General features: G+C 34.1%; 1 protein-coding gene across 2 annotated transcripts in view; it reads right to left on the bottom strand.

Annotated features, from left to right (window-relative positions):
- The window catches only part of KIAA0825 (KIAA0825 ortholog), a 252,866-nt gene that overhangs the window by 209,640 nt on the left and 23,414 nt on the right, over positions 1-19,812 (bottom strand). Inside the window, exons 3-4 of one of the 2 annotated variants that reach the window (XM_055699905.1) lie at positions 17,550-17,597; positions 8,488-8,627 (exon numbers count right to left, since the gene is read on the bottom strand). In XM_055699905.1, coding sequence (XP_055555880.1) covers positions 8,488-8,618 — 131 coding nt within the window. In that variant the 5' untranslated portion in view covers positions 8,619-8,627; positions 17,550-17,597. The remainder of the gene's footprint in view (positions 1-8,487; positions 8,628-17,549; positions 17,598-19,812) is intronic. The other variant, XM_055699904.1, reaches the window with a different exon arrangement.

The raw sequence follows: 19,812 nt of genomic DNA, 5'->3' as shown, positions 1-19,812 counted from the left end.
TGTGATAGGTTCACTTTGTACCTTTTGTTTCTTTAAAATACAGTATTAAATAATAACAAGCTAAATATGAAAACCACATCAACTACAATTATAGAATGCAAGGACAATCATAAGAATGCAAGTGCAGAAGTGTAGCATTTTGAATGTCAGAAAAACAACTCCATAAATGGTTTCCAAAACTATGACTATAAACTTCTAAAAAAAATTTCATCAAAATAAGTACATCATTTTGAACAGCTTATTTTCCCGTATTTAATTGTATTCATGATATGGGTATATTTGTTTTATACTTAAAAGACATAAGGTGAACCATTTAAAGTCTATCTACTCTATCAAAATGAAGTCACCACATTTTACAGCTGCATTATATTCAGAAACCCAATTCAGTAGCTACAATTAATGCTAAAATACGTAAAAACTTTTAAAACTTAGGAATACACAGGTGGCCTATAAAACACTTCCATAAAATTGGTGCTGAAGACTTTCCTGGGCATGACTGAGTTCAAAATGAGTGCACTGAAACAAGTATCTTTCCATCATCAAAGAACCTTATCAGGAGCACAAAGCACCTCCATGAAAAACAATCACTCTCAGCCTGTGGCCCACTTAGGTTCCAGATGGGATAGCCCAGCCATGAATACCAATTCTAAACCCGACAAAAGATTGGCATGGATATTTTTAACTTGTGAAACCTGCTCTCAGGACTATGAAACTAATGCCTTGTTCATACACCTTGACTCCTGGGACACTATCAAAGGCTTTTATTGTGGTGTGCTGATGTGTCTCATTCAAACATACCCAATAAATTACAGCATTGTGCATTGTAAAAGGGACTACTGTTGTTACTCTGTGCCGATCTGCTTCAATTACAAACCAGTTTTTACACTCATCTTTGATATATGAATCTGTGTAGCCAATAGGCTACAAACTAAATAGGCTACAGCCTTCTCAAGGCCAGGTATTTTGGTAATTTGTCCCAACACTGATAAGAGGATTAGGTGGATAAATTTCAGTTGTACCTCCCTGTTGGTATAAATCATGATAGGTCTATTCATTTTATTTAATCCTTTTATCTCAATAAAATAAACACTGAATTAGGACTAAAACTGGTTTTGATTGAATAAAAATATTTCCATCCTGTTTTCTTACAGTATACTGTAGGTAATCATGGTCTCAAAACCACTGTTATTTCTTTTAAGATTTTTGTCAACACTTAGTATTACAAGAACGTGGTTAATTATAGGTACTTAATCCTTTACATTAATTACTTCATCAAATTAAATATTTAGGAACTTGGTTACCTCTGAAAAAAACCCAACATTTTAATGTGTATTATCTGGGTTTAGAAAGCAATTGTTTTAAATAAAATACTTCTGCCAAATAGGATTAAAATTATTCTCACCATGTAGGTTAGTATTTACAACTTTATAATTTCTTATCAGTGTAGAGAGAACAAGATTCTGATTCCCTTTTTTAGAAACAAAATTTGCTGCAGTTTTAAAAACCATAAACAAAACATGATTTTGATGTGAAAACTGTGCTTAATGTATTGAATGAGTTTGATTCTTAAAAGTATAATTACAAAAAGCCATATAAAGCGCTACATTCCCTTTTTCCCCAAAAAATAAACCTTTTTTTATTAACTGCAAATATATTTTATTAAGTTCAGTGCAGTAAATAAGCTCCTTTTTTTGAACAAATTGAGGCATCAACCCAGATGATGTCAACTGACAGTACACACGTATGATGGAGTGTAAATTGTCTTAAAATCATGTGCAGTCAATGGAAAAATACAACCGCGAGTGTACGCCACCCTCTCTAAATCAGGAATACAAGATCTGGAGTACAACGAGGAAATCAGACATAGCTCAGTACTTGATGCTTTTTCCCTGATTACTATTTTTAATTGGTTCTGTGCTCCATGTGTATGCTATTGGGTTTTTTTTAAAACATCCTCTGAAACACTAAACCTTAATGATAAGGTCAGGCAAACAATTCATGTTTTAGGGGCTCAAGTACCAATGCTGAGACATTGCTGAACCTAACCAGCATGTGCTGAATTCTTCTGTTGGAAATTAGCTTATTTGAACTATATTAGCAGAGCTGTTCCTGGTCAGATGGAAGGTCTCCAGGTCTCTGACAGTGGTCATTAGGAGATGCTAAGGAATAATAATAATTATAAAAATAAAATAAAAAAAAAAATTAAACAGTTAAGATTTCTCAGAAGATATTGTCTCTAGCAGTTTGTGACACAAGAATTTCAACCAGTGTTGTACTATTTAACAGCCCTCAATTAATTTTTCTTCCACAGATGATTTTACTTTTCTTTGAACCTGTGGAACTGTTCAGGCGTAAACAGAAAAAAAATAGTCACCAAACTACTAAACGAGTGGAATGTAAAAGCTCAAAGAAAAAATTAACCTTCTTCTGGAGCAAAGAAACCTGATAGTTATGCTCCTAACGATTTTTGTAAAATTGAATGATTTTTCAAGAAAAAATCTTTAGTCCCACACAAGGAGTACCTTGAGCCTTTGTGGGCACATAAATGCTTGCAGTTAGTACTACCGGTATACCATTATGCCCGTGAAAATGTTTTCACTGAAATAGCTTCCCCTTTTTACAGGTGAGGTATTTGTTGGGTTTTTTTACAAACAAAGCAAAGTTCTTTTATGTTATCTGTGTCCACAATGGAGTTTTTCTGGAACAGCATGTTGATACCATTTGGTAAGTATTCCCACTGTAGACAGTCTCGATTTGAGAACTCCTAGGTGCTCTTATTTATGAAGTTAATGACAGTTTTTAGGAATAACCTAATCATGTGGAGAGACTGCTTTTTATGGGGCTGCATCAACGGACAAACAGTTACAAACCAAATACTATAATGGAACTGATAGTGTAAGCACTGTCATACTGATACACCATTATTTTGAAAAGCACAGTATCAAAATGAGGGTTGCTGTCTCTATATATCATTTTCCATTGCCTAAGATTACTATGAGTAAGCTGAAGGATGATCTTCTAACTCCTTTCAATTTCTAACAAGCACTGTTTCAATTTATTTCATATAGCATATGGAGCAGCCATAAAATGACAATGAGATTGGTTAAATTAAACTACTAAGCTATAAAGTGAAATTATCTTTAAACCTCGTGTTACTTATGCTTAAGATCATCATACTCATGGAGATCTGCTTTTAGAATCAGTTTACATGTCTTTTATTAAGAACAGACAGTTTGTTTTAAAATTAATAGTTGTTTCCACTGTTTTTTTGAAGATAGCAGCACTAACATAATACTGCTTTGTTATTATCAAGTTTATTCATTAAAAAGCTTGACTGCTAAAGATACGGGGCATTTTGCATAAAATCAGTCATATAATTTGGAAATGTGTCTGTCAGAGGACCTGCTGTACACTTCCATAGTAAAAAAATTTTGAGAAAGACCTTTACTGTATTATTCCCACGGGAATTTTCATTGTTACACTTTTGCCCATGCTGAAAAATTTTCTTTTTTCATGAAAGCTGACCTGTCAAAAAGGAAATATTAAGAAAATTTCCCATGATCTGCAGAAAATTTCATCAAGTCACTGCTGATGTCTCAGCACTACTGTGTTAATAAACTAATTTAACCAAAATATAAATAACTTACTTCCTAGTAACTTTTAAACTGCTTTTTTTAGATACAATCTAAATGAAAAAAAAAAAAAAACCAAACACATATATATATTCATGCAAAGAATATTTTGATAAACTTATCTTGAACAGAAAAGGTTTGACTAAAAGCGGCTATTTATGATCTTGCATGTTACTGCAATGCTTATCATAACCTATGTAAGAGTCATGGTACAATGTACCTCTTAGGTTTCCTAAAAATTCTGAAAAGAAAAGAAAAAAAAAAGAGAGATTACTCTAGTTCTATAACGAGATTATTCTAGCCTATAATGGTTATGCTGTTCTAGTCTAGGCTACCTGACCATAAGCTTATTCTTTCTGGCATGCCCCTGTTCTTATTCTCATTAACCCAACTCCATAAACTCCTTTTCATATTTTATGTTCTTTACAGTGGTGATCTCAACAGCACAGGAGAAAGCCAGAAAGTAAAGCTGCTAGTGCTAATAATACAGGTTTTATAATCACCTCATATTTGTGTGTATGTTAACATTTCTCTTCTAGCTTGACTATATTACTCTCTTACTCATATTTTGTACCAAAGTTCCATTGAAAATATAACCAATAAGAGTGAAGTTAAATATTATTTTGTAAGCAGCAATAAAAAGCTGATGGAAAGACTGAGTACAAACAGTCAACCTCTTTACAAAAATACTGCTAAGACAAATATGTGTTGATACTTGTTTTTAAAACCAGCAATTCCTTAAAATATGAGACTGAAAGTTACAGGACTATAAAGGTAAAAGCTGTGAAAAAATTAACTTTCTCAAATTCTTCTTACAGCACCTACCTCAAAGACTTTGCAAACTACTTCATATCTCTAATTTATTTACTTACAGAACATACTCACTGGAACTGCAAAGTAACAATACCACTGAAACCATAAAGACATAGAATGGTGGTGATGACTGCTGTACCTCAGCAAGAGAAACTTTACTCAGCAGCTTAACCATATGAGAATGATCAGTTTAACTGAACCACCGCCTACCTTTAATTTCCAATCTTGTTTTAAAGACTTGAAATATTTCAGTCCATAACATGTAAGTTTTGCCTTGGTAAGTTATTTCAGAATACTGGCAGTAAAACATAAATCCATTGACCAAAACATTATAGTGACAAATAATGGCTAAAAACCCCACTATCTCAAGTATTCTTATATGAAATGAATTGGGATATTCTGCAGAGCAGTCAAAGACCTGATCACAGGTTTCTGTGTATGTACATGACAACTACCTACCTACCCAAGATACAGACACAATTATAATCACTATATATTGGAGTAAAGAAACTGCGTGTCTGTTAAAATAGCCACCCTCTGAGAAACTCCGTGTTGTCCAGCTAGTACAGTGGTAAGAAACAACTATACCAAACTCAGTGGTCATGAACAGACAGCACAGGATGAATAGGAATAAAATTACATTCCTTCCTAAGTTTTATTACTTATTCCTAACAAATAGTGCAGGGCAGTGAGTAGAGAGATACTATTTTGACAGAGATTTTAGTTACATTATACTAATATCTTTATAGTTACTAAATTGTCAAATAAATACTACACTAATTCACTTGTACTGCAAGCAGGACACATTCACAGAGAAAAGTCAAACTCTTTTTTTACGTCTGAACAAAACTGAAAAAAATGATCAATTTTATTCCTCTACTATTAGCCCTGGTTTAAAATTATCCAAATACTCAGCTATTACTGGAATTTTGGATGGAGATGCCAAGATTTTACTAATTCCCTTGAATAACAGGAAAGTGAAGTGTAGCTGCTTCCTGAAAATTCCAGAGAAGACAAAATTTTCTTCAAAACAAAATATAAAGATAACTCTTGCAGCACATTTCACTTTAAAAACACAAGTCCTTGCACACTCCAATTCCAATACAGGAAAATGGATTGAGACAGCAGTGCTCAATACCCTGGTTGAAACTCATCCATCCCTTTGCTGTGAGGTATTGATAATGGGGAGTATTGCTAATCAAATCAGCAAAGTTATGATGAACAACTGGAAAATGCCATACTAACATCCTTATTGAGGTATGTTCCAAGTTAAGGATCTTGTTAGTTACTCAAATAAAGATTACAATTTATATTGAATAGTTGTGGGACAAGATGCAATACTACAAGCACTTACTAGTATTGACCATGCTGCAGCCTTCAAAAAAGACCTTCATCAAAATCCCAGGTGACTAAATTACTATTAATTAGACAGAGGGTCCAGTTGAAGTTTATCAGACTGAAGTCAGATTAAGCCTTTGTGAAGGGCCTCACAAAGATACAGTCTCCAGTGCATTGTGGAGCTATCATTAGTAAATAATTCTGTTGAATTCTGAGTAATTGCTCTGCTGAAGAAGACCTAGAATACCTCACATTGTCCTATAGTCTCATAGAATCTATCACCATTAAAAGGCAGCCAATCACTCACTGAAGAAAGAAGTGAATACACACAAAAAAATCAACTGAAGAGATTTCATGTTTAAAATCACTTTCAAGTTATGCACTACAAGCTTGGTTTCAAGCTCTGTACCTTATTTTCTGCTTAGAAGTATTAAGTATCAGCTGAAAGTTTAGTTCTGTGGATTCCTCACAAAATAACTAATTCTTAATCCTCCAATTAGGAAAAAACAATAAAAGTCAAAGCAAATATGAGGGCAAAGACTGAAGACAAATGGCTGTCCTGATGAAATCATGAATGAAACCACACTTCAGAATAACCTGAGACTATCACTGCACATAAAACTGGCCAGCAGTGACAATAATTATGAGAGTTCATACTCACTTACTTCTATAAACTGCTGTAAAAATAAACTTAACATTCAAGTGTGGCAAAAGCTGTTATATAACAGTGAATGAATGAAACTTACTCCCTTAAAACTTACAAATTAAACAATTTTACACAGATGGCCTTTTTTTTTTTGGTTACAGCATCAAATAGAATTGGTACAAAACAAAAATACTGAAGTTAATGCAACTGCTGGAAAGCATATCTGATTTGTCGTGTCACAAAATTTTATAAAAGCTATTCAGTTGGAAGGCAATAAATGAGCATTCAAGTGATTTACGCACTTGTGGCTCATAATTTTTTTACACAATGTTTTATTTAAAAAAATATATATATATGCTGTATACTATTATGTTTATTCTCTGTGGTATAATAAAATCATAAATCTATCTGATGAAAAATGGATTGTATTCCAATTGTATCACCGTAGCGCATAGAGCTGCTCTTATCATACCACTTACAAAGATCAATGGTAACTTGAAAATGATTTCATTCCATGCTACCTCTAATGTATTAGCAATAAAAGGACTTTTTAATTCAAAAGTCACATCAGCTGCTGTCCATCTTTTAAACTCCTCTCCATTTCTGAAACTGACATATTACAGGAACAAAATATCCCTGGTAACTACAGGGCTGCTTTCTGATTTTCCTTGTGAAAATTAGTTTAAAAACTAGCTTAAGTGTCAATTCAGCAGAAATACAAAGCTTTTCCTGACACGTGCTGCTGTGTACCACACCTTAATCCACCTTCCTTCTTTCCTTGGATAAAATCCCATTTGGATCCTACAAAACTTACAGTGAAAAGCCCTTCTAATTTGCAGGGCTCTATATCTAAGACAGTGACAATCAGCCTTCTTAAAAATGTACAGTTTCACTGTGATGTTAATGTAAAATGTAACATAAAACGTTAACTGATAAAAAGTAATGTAAAAAGGAACAAACTGCTGGCCTGCTTTCTCACAGCCAAAAGTTTTCTCAACCAGCAGCATACCTTTTACACACATTAAAAGCAAAAACAGCAGTAAAGCATGCATTCCAAAGACTGATCTTTATGAGAACCTTTCTAACTCTCAGGCTGGCTCTTTATAATGATGACAAAATCACTTTTATTTGGTAACTGAAGAGGTGACAACATATCTGCCAGAAATGCTGGTGCTGTTTTTTTCCCCAGATATACAAGACCATAGCAACTCAAAACTTAAGTACCTGTAATTATGTTATGACATCAACTAAATCTAAGTATCTACATTTCACTAATGTCAACAGCTGGAAAATTGTAATATGAAACTGCACTATGCAGTGGTCCGCAATAGTATATTTCCCAGATTTTCAAAGTATTTCAAAGGTACTAAAGAGTTTAGCCACAACACACTGCCACCACTTCTCAAATAAGGTACAAAACTTTGAGTTGATTTTTTTGTACTCATGCAAAAAATCCACATCAACAAATAATTCTTTTAGTACTCCACTGTTTCTATAGTACTGGTTTTTGGAAACCAGTACACGACAAAGAAGTGAACAATAAAGTATATTACAAAACAAATTCTAGTTAGAAACATCTATTGCAGCATAACAGTTTTAACTGAAATAGGTAAAATAATGGCTTATATAAGAAAGATTATATATATCAACTTATTTGCTTTCTCTACTTCCATTAGAAATGCTTAAAAAACATATCAAGTTCAAATTTTGATTTTCTGTAAAATTCTGTACTCTTTTAGTGAATAAAAATTCTATCTCATAGCTGTAAGAAATATAGCTGTCATGGGAGTACACATTTTCTTCATTCACTAACACACCTACTGCAATGATTCCTGAGATTAAGATGATTCAACCGTTAAAAATATCAGAGAGAGACTATAACACAAAAATTAAATAGCATTTAAGAATTTGTTAAATGCTCAAGAGGTTAAGGTAAAATGACTACTGAAATAATTATCAGAATTTTACCCTACAACTAGAAAAGAAAGAAAAACTCTATTTTTTCCTAAATGTAATGACTTTCACTGGTATTTCAGATAAAAATAGATTACTCTTTACCTAGAAGAGTTCTTCTTAATTTTTTCATCAAGATCATTAAGAATTTGTTGAAACTCCAATTCTCCAGGAAGGATATTTAACAAACAGTCTAAATTGGAAGAATCAAGAGAATACTCTCCTCCCCATTCCATTTTCAGAATCTGTAAAATACACAGAGAAAAGTCGTTAAATATTGAAAAAATTCAGACTATAATGAAAAATTTCAGACTACAAGTACCAAAATATACACTATTTTGTTCTTTGGAAGTACTTTGCTTAATAAGGATAGCATTTATGTAGGGAATTACAAAATCAGTGTTGAATAGTAAACCTTGTCCATGCTTCTGAGCACAGTGCTACAAAGAGGAACACCTGTAAAATAAAAACAGAGATAAATTTTGTATCTTGCGTATTCCTGATTTAAAAGAATCAGTTCCTTTACCTTAATCAGATTAGTAGCTTTCTTCAGGTTTTGGTGGGGTTTTTTTAAGATTTAGAAAGAAAATTCTCACTATTATAACTGGAAAAAGAGATACATTAGAGGGCAAATTTATTTTTTCTGTGCTTATAATTTCTGTCCAAGGAGGAATTGCTTTTTGAAATTAAGCAATCATTGCAAATAAACAGAACATAAAAATCCTGACCAAAACACTACAAACTACCAGCAAACAAGTGTCATCTTGCTTTGTACACATTTTACTCAACAAAAACTGTGCCAAAACACAGGTTAAATCCACTGGTGTACTCAAACTAGGCCACTAAATCCAAGGAGTTTTTGTATCAGAAGCAAAGCATTAACAGAATTATTTTTTCTCTTTTTCTGTATTCTCTCTTTTTGAGAAATAATGACATTGATTTTACAACCAGTGATGACTTACTACTGAGGTAAAAGAAAAAAATACATAAAAAGTGGTTAACTTTTTAATAACCAGTGTATTTCATGTCTACTATATAGTATTTAGTAATACTATTCATATTGCAGTAACAGCATGAGGAACAAACATAACTATTCAGATGCACACTATGTCTGGGCAACAAAATATAACAAATAAATACACTATTTTTCTTAAAACCAATATTCTTTTATGAAGCAATTACAGTTGGAAATTTATTTAGAGGCAACTACTAGAGAAACAGATCGAGAGTTTTTCTAAGTCAACAGTCTACAAGACACATGCTCCCAAAGAACATCAGATTAAGATGCATGGTCAAGATGACTGTTTTTGGTCAAATACAAATGTAAACCTAGAAGCAGCAGAACTGTACATTTCTTCAAGAGAAATGACACTGCTGATTCTGGTTTTGCTCTTTCAAAAAAAAGTCAGAACTAACACAAAAGTCCTTTGAAGCCTACTATCTCACACATCTGAATTAACAGCACAATACTACAAAATATTTCACGGATATAGCCACAGAATACTCCTGTGCAAATAACAACTCAAAGGCTTTCAACATTTCAAATGTAGCTGAAACTCAAGTCACCGTTCTGGTCAAGAAGTCTGGATGTAAACCAAATATGTCATGCAATACAATGAGGGAAGATCAGTCTTTGAATATAGACTCAAGGTACCTTAACAGATGTTACTGCAATTAAAGACACTGTAATTAGAAGTTAAATGGAAAACATTAACTAGTGCTTTACAGATTAAAAGGAATACTGAAAATACAGTTGTTCACTCATGTATGATACTACTTGTATTCAGACACGGTCACACAAAATTTCTCTTCAGAAATATCTGAGCTTATACAGATTGTGTTGCTAGCTTCATTCAACACCTGTACCTCAAACCCATCTTTTATTCAACTACACTTGTAGAACAGTCAATGATTGGTGTAAAATGTACTGTAGAATAGATACATGTAATGTATCTATTGGATGATTGGAATGATTCTGAGTTTTCATAAAATAGCTGCACAATCAAAACTTTATTTTAATATTTATTCCTACCTCTTTTCCTTACCAGATAGCCAAAAGAAGATTGTGTTCCTCAGAAAAATATCGGTATAGTTTACAGACCACTTACTGTTTGAAAAATTCATCATATGAAAAAAATCACCTTGTAAACATGACAGCCTAGTTTTCATGTATGCATTACTGTAAGACTTCTGTGTCAAAATTCTTCAGTTCACTTGTCAAAACAAGGTAATTACTCCTTTCAGTCTTGGTTTATGGGGGAAAAAGTAAGATCTGATTGTTCAGTTTTCAAATACTGGTTTAGATGGTCAACGGGAATTTCTTCTTATGAAAATCTAAGAATTTCTCTAATACAAGACTATCACATGAACAAGCAAAATACAAAAAAACGTTTCAGAAAGAAAACATCAGTACAGCAAGATACAGATTAATACAGATTGCACAGAAATTCTATTGTTATTTAGTGTAGCCAGTGTCAGGGCCCTGGGTGCACTAATCAGATTTAACTGCCTGATGATCTGGACTCTCAGTGGAACTACTGTCACTTCAGTGCCTGCCCCACTTGCCTTTCCTGGGGGCATTAGGATGGGCATCAGGTGGCAAGGCCTCTCCCCTGCCCTTTGGGTTATTCCCCTTCTCTCAAGGCCCTCAAAGAGCAGCCAGTCATTGCTGCTCCCTGATAGCCTGTATCCCACAGCCCTCCTCTGACAGTAAAAAAAATAAAATTGTTGTTAAGATATAAATCCATATCTTGCAGTTCTTATTATTTGTAATAATACAGCGGAAGAACTCTTGTTTTGAAGCTCCAAACTATTTTGAAGTATTTTGGACAGTAATAACCCATTTCTTCTGCAAAGGAGATTAATTCAGCACTTCTTATGCTGTATAAAAGGTATCATTCCATCACCTTTCTTTTTACTATTACGGTGAGATACTGTTATGTTTTGAGACAAATAGTCTTAGAGAACCTGCTTCAGATGCAACTCCATGTGTCCCTATCTGTAATAGGTATAGTTTTTTTCAAAAGATATTAAAGGACTATTCCTCGCCATTAAAATTATAGAGCTGTCAATCTTTTTGGTAGCTACTCGAGAAACTGAACCTCTGTACAGCATACCTAAGAAAGAAATATTTTTCAGTCTCTTAACTCACAGTATCAATGCAATTTAACTTCACTGTAAGAATTCCCCACTTCTAAGCAGCCTAGAGTTAAGAACCAATTTTTATCAAAAACAATTACATGTATCTGAAAAAAAATGGAACATTCAAGTTGATAACACAGATATTTCTTGGTTTTTCAGTTCATATACTGTTTACCACTGAAGAGCACTTTTTCTTTTTTCTTTTTTTTTCAAGGCTTTCTTTTTCAATGTTAGTCAAAAGGAAGCAATCTTCTTATAGAGGTCCTATATAAAATGATACTTAGTTCAAATTGGATACATTCTGATACAAAGACCCAATAAACATCACTGTGAAAACCTTCCACTAAAAACACACATGGGAAATTCCACAGCATTTCCAAGATTAATCTGTAATGTTTATATTTACTATAATAAGCATTTTGTTCTCAGACATACAGTTTGTAAAAGTTCTGTGGACCTAAAACTTGCATAGATTTTTGTATGAGCACTTTTGTTGAATTTACACATGTACAATAGACCTACATTATGTAATAAATCACAATATTTAACTATAGATTCATACTCTAACATACTGTAAATATGCAGTTAACAGACATCCCCCACTTTTAGGCACAAACACTATTATTTTTAAATTTAAATTATGAGTCCTTCATTACACTGGGTAAAACATTATTAGGTTGTGTTTATGGCATACAAATCCATTCTAGCATTTTTAGAATATTTTTAAATGTTAACAGACTTATTTATCGGTAAATACTCAGTACTGTTACTCCTTTATTTCCCTATGGCACTTCAGTCAGTTAACATTCTTGTTTTGACTTCAGCGGGTTTCAGATATCAAAGCACAGCATCAACCATGGAGAGTATCAGGCAAATTTTGTGTTATAGTTACACAGAACACCTGGGGGGGGGGGGGGGGGGGGCACAAAAAAATCTAAATACAGTTTCAAACTTTAGTTTTCCTGAAGTTCTTGCTGAATCAATTGTCTAAGTCTAACGGAAAATTAATCAGCTGGGCTGTTAGGCCCTTTGAAAAAAAAATTATAGTACATACATATTCAAGATCCAAGAAAATCATTACACAACTAAACCAGTAAGTAGAAAGTTAGACATGGTTTCTCAAAATTATTGATTGTACTTTGTTAAACTTCCAGTTGAACTTTAAACTTTCAGGGGTTTTCAAATACCCTGTATACATTTATGCCTAAGAAGCTTTAGGCAGGATACCACTTCATACAATGCAAATCCGAAGAGATCAGTCTTTGAGCACTATAGCCCCTACTTGAGCAAATTACACAGTAGGTTTTCAGAAAAAAAAGAAAAAAACAAACCATTAAGGTTTCAATAAAATTCAGAGGTAGGCTTTTATACAGACAGTACTGTGTATGAAATAATCTAAAGAAGTTATCTAAACCTAAACAGAATCTCCTGCTTAAGCACTGGCAGATATTTAATGGAACCAACAGTTTATGGGGTGTCACATTAAGTAAATGATATATACCTGGGTACAAGGTCTTAATTCCCAGTATTTCTAACCTGCTTGTTAAGGCCAGAATATGAGGCAATATATAACAGATTTATTCCATGAGACTGAAAACAAACAATTTAAAAAATTAAACGAACCCCAGTTAATTTGAACATAAATGATTGGACACAGAGAATTAAATACCAAGTTTGTGCCTAATAGCTGAAGAATGAAAAAAAACCCCAAAAACAACCAACCAAACCTCTTCGATTTTGTTATGCTAATTTATATTCCTGACTTATTACAGCAAAAAATTTTTGGTAGTATCATAACTTCTGCTGTTCACCACAACCAGCATACATGTGTAAACAAACCTCTTTAGTGGGTAAAAAAACCCAGCACATTGATATTTCGTTCACTGATTTCTAAATCAAGATTTGTATAAACCAAATCTCATTATTTTACAACAACACAATTCAGTCTTTAAAAAGTCATTCAAGATTTAAGAACTCATGACCTGTCATTAATTTCATTCAGCTAATGCCAACATACTTCAGTTCTTATATGAGACAATTATTTCCAAATACTTCAAATACTACCTTTGGTATATTTCGAGATAACTTAAATAACTACTTACATTTTGAATTTAAACAATAACTTGCACATATAAAATATTTGGACACTATTACCTAATATATTTACTAATTTAACAACATTTTCCCCACATACAATATTCCACACTTCAGCAAAACATGCTTTGTCTAAGTGCAATCCAAGCACCATGGCAATCAAATTTTCTGGACTGTTACTTTAGAGCCTATCTAAATACTGAAAATTTACTTTAACATTATATGAGTTTTACCCTTAGAGCTCTCATTCCACCCACACCCAGGACAATAAAAGAAGATTGTTACCATCAGCACTGTTTTAAAAAGAGGATGTCAATGTACCCATGATTTGAAAACGGGGATATTTCAAACTGCAGCAGTGTATGCACTGAGGGCTAGCCAAATCATTGAAGCTTTTTTTCTGATGCTGCTTTTTATCTTACAGGAGATATCTTTATTGTCCTAGCATCCTTGCAAAACTAAAAGGGGATGAGAGAATTGACAAGATTTTTCATCACTCAGCTTACACTTTCAAACCATCATCTTAACAATGATTTCCTTTATCTATCTTTAGTTGCACAACTGTTTCCAGCCGCTTTACAGCACAGAAGATGTCATCTGCAACTGCACAGCAGGCAGTAACTGTGATGGCAATGGCCTGAGATAATACCATTCAATGTGAAATTCCTACTGTTCTGGACTCCACATTGTCTGAATATTTAAAGTTTTTTTGGAAACCACATAGAGCTTACACAAGATATACATTTAAAAATCATAATTTCTTGAGCTCTGCTCTGACACAGTAAAAGCTTCTTACCCAATTTTCTGTGGTAAAAATCCTTTTCAAAACTGTATCACTGTTTAAAATAAAGACTAGTAAAAGAAAAGGAAGAAATTAAAAATTCTTTCTATAAAAGAACACAACTTATTTTTGGTTCTGCTAATAGGCAGGTATTGAAGATCTCTATTTAAATTTTCCAATTAACCTTTCAGATTCACCAATTTCCCACACTTCGCTGAAGCGTGCACAGTATAATACAGAAAAAGAATATCGTAACATTCCAGTAAAAAAACCCCAACATTTAATGTATACAAAAAATAGTCTTCATGAGGGTTGTACTTACAAAGTATTCAGAATACCACAAATAACTGAAAAAAAGTTTTATTAAAAACGTCTTATAATGTTCCCCCTTGAGACTTTCCACGTTTGCTGTTGTCATGAACTTGCATTTAAATGCTACTTTTATATTTATCAGTTATTATTCACCACACACAACACATTTTCCTTTATATCTTTCACACAGAGATTCTAAGTATCCATAATTAAATATGTAACTGTACTGAATACAGGTTTTCTCCCAGATTCTGCCACTCTTAAGAGACAGCAAATAAGAGAATGGGAATAAGATACAATCCACAGTGGGACTGAAGAAACATAGTCCTCACTGTGGATGAAATAGAAAGCTGTGCCTTCTACCTAAAGTTGCAATATCATAATGCAGTGCTCTGATCTATGGCAGCTGTATCAGCCACTGAATCATCAATACTGCCTAAAGCCTTGAAAAAGGACTGTAAAAATGCAATTTCTGACAAATAGCATATGCTATTATTTTCAATATCTGTGGGTTTTTCAAATTATGTTGCTTAATCCTGTTTTCTAGGCATATGTACATACAATAATTTAACCCTAAGATCCATGAGTTCTTCCTATTTCCTCTCCCCCATTCTTTCAGCCACAGAGAGTGAAATGTTATGAATATGAAGCAAAGGAATCAGCACTGCTTTTTCAGATTTCCTGCTACTTGGGACTGGTAAGAGACATTCAAAGACAAGGAGAGAATTCTCATTTACATAAACTTAATCAAACACTACTGGTCAAAGGCAACGACTTCAAACGACGAAGATGCCATCTGGAGTTGCAAGGAAACTCCTGAGGAGTTATGTCAGAAGAAAGGAATAAAGCCTAACATGATTTCATAACCTTCAGAAGAGAAGAAATGGCTATTTTCTGAGTAGCTCTTGAATGAAACAGTCCTATATCATCTTTGTCTCTCAGCTAGTTATCCCATTGCTGGAATCCCACAGTGTACAACATCCAAGATTCAACATTTATAAATAAGCCATTCTTAGACAAGAAGTCTACAAACATTAAGCATCCTACTTATGAAAACTCATATGCTTCTCCTACCATATTAGTCTTTACAGTTACTAAAACCACAAGTGCAACAACTCTTTGTATACAAGTATGCCTTTTTTCCTTTTTTTTCTACACCCCTCCCCACCCACCCACAGCCCCACCCACCCCCAACCCCGGCTTCCTTTAGTAGAGATAAAAGAAGGATTCAAGATCCTTATTCTCAAATAATCTTTTTTTGTGTGTATTTGTAGTTCCGTTACATTTGATAAGGTAAAAAAATGGATAAACCTGGTACAATGTTATCTTCTTTGGATATGGTTTAAGGCCTTACCAAAAAAAAATCTGCAACTAACTTTTCTGCCATTGCCACATAAACACAAACACAGCATAAAATCCTCTTCTGCCATTGTCCCCAATGAAGACTACATCAGTCAATCTCATTGTCAAAAGGATATGCTTTATGAATGATGGATGTTTTAAAAATACTTTTCAATTACAAACCCAATTACCAATCAGTAAAGTAATCACTAATGCATAGACAAGAGATTCTTCGACGCCTGGTTAGAAATACCTACTCTGTTTTCTTATCGTCCTGGTTTTATTTGCCAAGAAAATATACAGTAACTAGAATAATTTCAAAATGCATATAGTATCTAATTTATTTGCTACAGCTACAGCTGAGGATTGTAAGTATTCAGTAAATTTCAAATACTGGTATGAGAAAATGTCCAAGATCAATAATTACTTTCCCCATATATAGACTGCATGGCATTGTGTTTTTTCCCGAAGGACAAGAATACAAGTGCAAGACTAACAGTGCATCTACTGCAAAATTGTCTTTCCAATTGTGGCAATAAGAGATGCTATTTAGGGATAACATGCAAGTTTTCTCATTTTGTGAAACTTACAAACTCAGAAAAAAGAGGCAATACTTTATAAACCCCCAAATCCCTCTCAGAACTACACTCTCAAAGACACCTGCTACAGTCTTCCCATCTTGCTTGTCACTAATGTCTAAAACTGCACAGATTTATAAGGACTGTACTGAAGGAACTGATCTTTTAACACACTGGTAAAGAACCTAACATATACAATTTTCAACCAAAAAAACTTACAAATACATACTAGCTACCTCTATACTAGACCATAAAAACCTTTTCTCTTCTTGTTTATTGCAAAAATCCTCCACCCTGACACAATACTCTTTGACGACAACGGTACTTAAAGGAAAGATATTTCAAGACCTTTGAGGTCTTATAGTTCAGTAGATCAGATACAGAGTTGTTAGAATTTTAACAGGAAATAGCCTTCCAATGAAACTATTATATTTTAAAAGAATTACAAAAGAAGTCTGTGACCACGGCTTTTAAAAGGTAGGCTACATTTCAGTCCCTTCACTCCCACACATTCTATTTTCTTCCATTACTTCTCAATTTAAAGCTGTGAGCTCGAAAAATGCCAATTTTATAAAAATGAAATACAGAAATTCTCCATAGAGATGTCTCTTAAGTGTGTCCAAGTTTATAGTCACGCTCTTAAAGGCTTGTTCAGTAGTATAAATGTCATGGATTTTTTTCTTCTCCAAATACTATTATTAAAGCTTCTTACTAAATTCTATACAGGGTCATATGAAACATTTTACTGACAACTGCAAATGTCCAGCAGATTTTATTTTTTTTTTAATCTTTCACTTCTTAAATAAAAAGTTCAAATTAGTTCTTGCTGGCACATCTCAACTTGTAAAGTTTCATGCCATCCATGCCCACTACATCACTAAGATACCAGAGGGTAATGCAGTCACATACTACTTATTCACCTACGATTTTCAACTTCAAAAGCTCCCTTCAACTCCTGTTTCTTTCTCCTTCAAAAAAAAAATACCACAAGTAAAGTAATGACACTCTACTTCCTTTCACCATTTACACTGGCATATATATACTGGAGTACACACAATCTAGAACAAGTGAGGTATTTTCAAGCTTGCAAGACAAGGTGTTGTTTGAATAAAAAGCATCTGCTTGCTTCCCCCGTACTCCACATCCAGGAGTGTGCAATGGAAACATCAAGCTTCTCAGTCTCTCACCCCAACCTTCAAAGCAGCCGATAGATGAAATCAGACTTATCTTAAGGATGCAATTTCCATCTTTGAACTCCTAAGAAACCTTCACTGCTGTCCCAGGTGCATGCTCCTCTCCATTTCAGCCAAGTTTTGCAAAGGGGTAGAAGACTCAGGGATAATTAAGTTATATAGTAAGATTCAGGAAAATAGTTGCACAAATGGAAAAGAAATCCCTGTAACTGACTGCTGAACATGCCCAGAATTTGTAATCCAATATGAGAAAATGCCTTAAAACATTAGGTATTGCTAATTAAAGATGCAGTCATGCTGTGATGCTAGAAACATGGAAAATGATGACCCTAGATCCTTAAATGTCAGGGACTGGATGAAGTTGGTACTTCAGAAGTATGTATGGCAAACAACAGCCTTCCTGGAGGGGTCACACAGCTGTGTCTTGATTTCAGCATTCAGTGATTACAGCTAGCACTTTCTGTGTAGGTAATCTTCATTCTGATTTGTGCTATCTGGAGATTTTGGAAAGCAGGGAAAAAGTCATGTCTCCAAAGACTTCCTGCAGAAAGGAACTTGATGAAAATGTGAGTGAGAAATGAGCACAAACTGATATGGTAAAAGCATCTACCAGCTAGGGACTGCTGAGACATCTAGAAAAGGCACTTGCAGAGAACACCTTACCAAATATGAGGACACATCTCTAAAAGTATTGTTTAACTGAAGAAAAATTAATTGATTATAGGATGCTTGCTGTTTGGCAGATGAATCACACCTTCCAAGTGTTTTAAACAGGAAATATCTCATCTCCAATTGGCAGAAGCAGAATAAGCAACCTGATAGAGACTCTGAGACACTTTACCAGCATTTACACTAAATATATTCAAAGTGGGTTTAAGTACTGAGGACTAACCTCTCACATCCAGGAGCATCTGCTTGACTCTTCTCCTCCTTGTACCAAAGAAAACTACGACAGGCTACCTGTGGTCCTTCAGCTCACTCAGATGCAAGTGTTGACAAACCATACTCAAAAAACAACCAGTGAGGTTGGGGAGACCTCAGCTTTAAAACAATCATCAAAGGTATTTCCTCACATCAAACCTCTTTGAAAATGTCAGCTACTGCACTCAGAATGGTCTGATGAAAGTAAGGACGTGGACATTGCCAGAGCAATGTCCCACGGCAGAGTTTCAGGACACAAGTTATGATAAAATCCAGAGGTTCAGCTTCATCAAGCAGTTTTGAAACCTCACTCAGAATGAGAACCTAACTGAGCAGCATACAATATACTAGTTGGAAAGATGTTTCTCCATTGAATCTCAGAACTGTGTAACTTCTATGTCTGCCTTTCTGAGTAAGTTTTCAAAGCATTTATTTGCATACTGGTGCCTCATGTTGCATAAGAAGTTATTCAGAAACACAGTGGCAAAGGAAGGAAAATAAACAACAAAAAAGTCAATACAACAATATTGACGTTGATGTATGTGGTTTCCTCCTGAAAATAATGAAACAATAATTAGGCACCAAAACTGCAGAAGATGAGACACTCATGACTATGATGTGTTTGAGAACAGCACTGTTCCACATAACAGAGGAACTGAAACAATGTGCACAGTAGCCTAAACATGAATACTAGAAGTGTGAGAAAGGAGAGAGTGTAACTGCAAGGGATATTGCTTTTCACAACACCATTTGCAAACTATTGCCCTCCAGGTCTCTCCCACAAGAATTCTACCTCTTTCAGCTGACAATCAAAAACCAAATTCAGGTTCCTTAACAAAAAACATTGACTCAAGGAGTTCTACCTTAGTCATCACTGAAGCTGGAAAATACATGATAAATAGCACAATGATCTGGTCAAGGCCTATATGTTCTTCCTCACAGAAATTCCTGTGCCAAATTAGATAAATTATCAAAATCAAAATGTCATTCTGTGACAAAGGTTGTTACTCATTTTCTAGGTGTTTGAAATGAAATGTATTCATGTTACATTTCTAAAAATTTCCAGATG

Source organism: Falco cherrug, chromosome Z (genome assembly GCF_023634085.1).
Source record: "Falco cherrug isolate bFalChe1 chromosome Z, bFalChe1.pri, whole genome shotgun sequence".
Classification (NCBI taxonomy): domain Eukaryota; kingdom Metazoa; phylum Chordata; class Aves; order Falconiformes; family Falconidae; genus Falco; species Falco cherrug.
The sequence above is the reverse complement of the archived record's forward strand: the minus strand, read 5'-3'. Positions and strand labels throughout refer to the sequence as shown.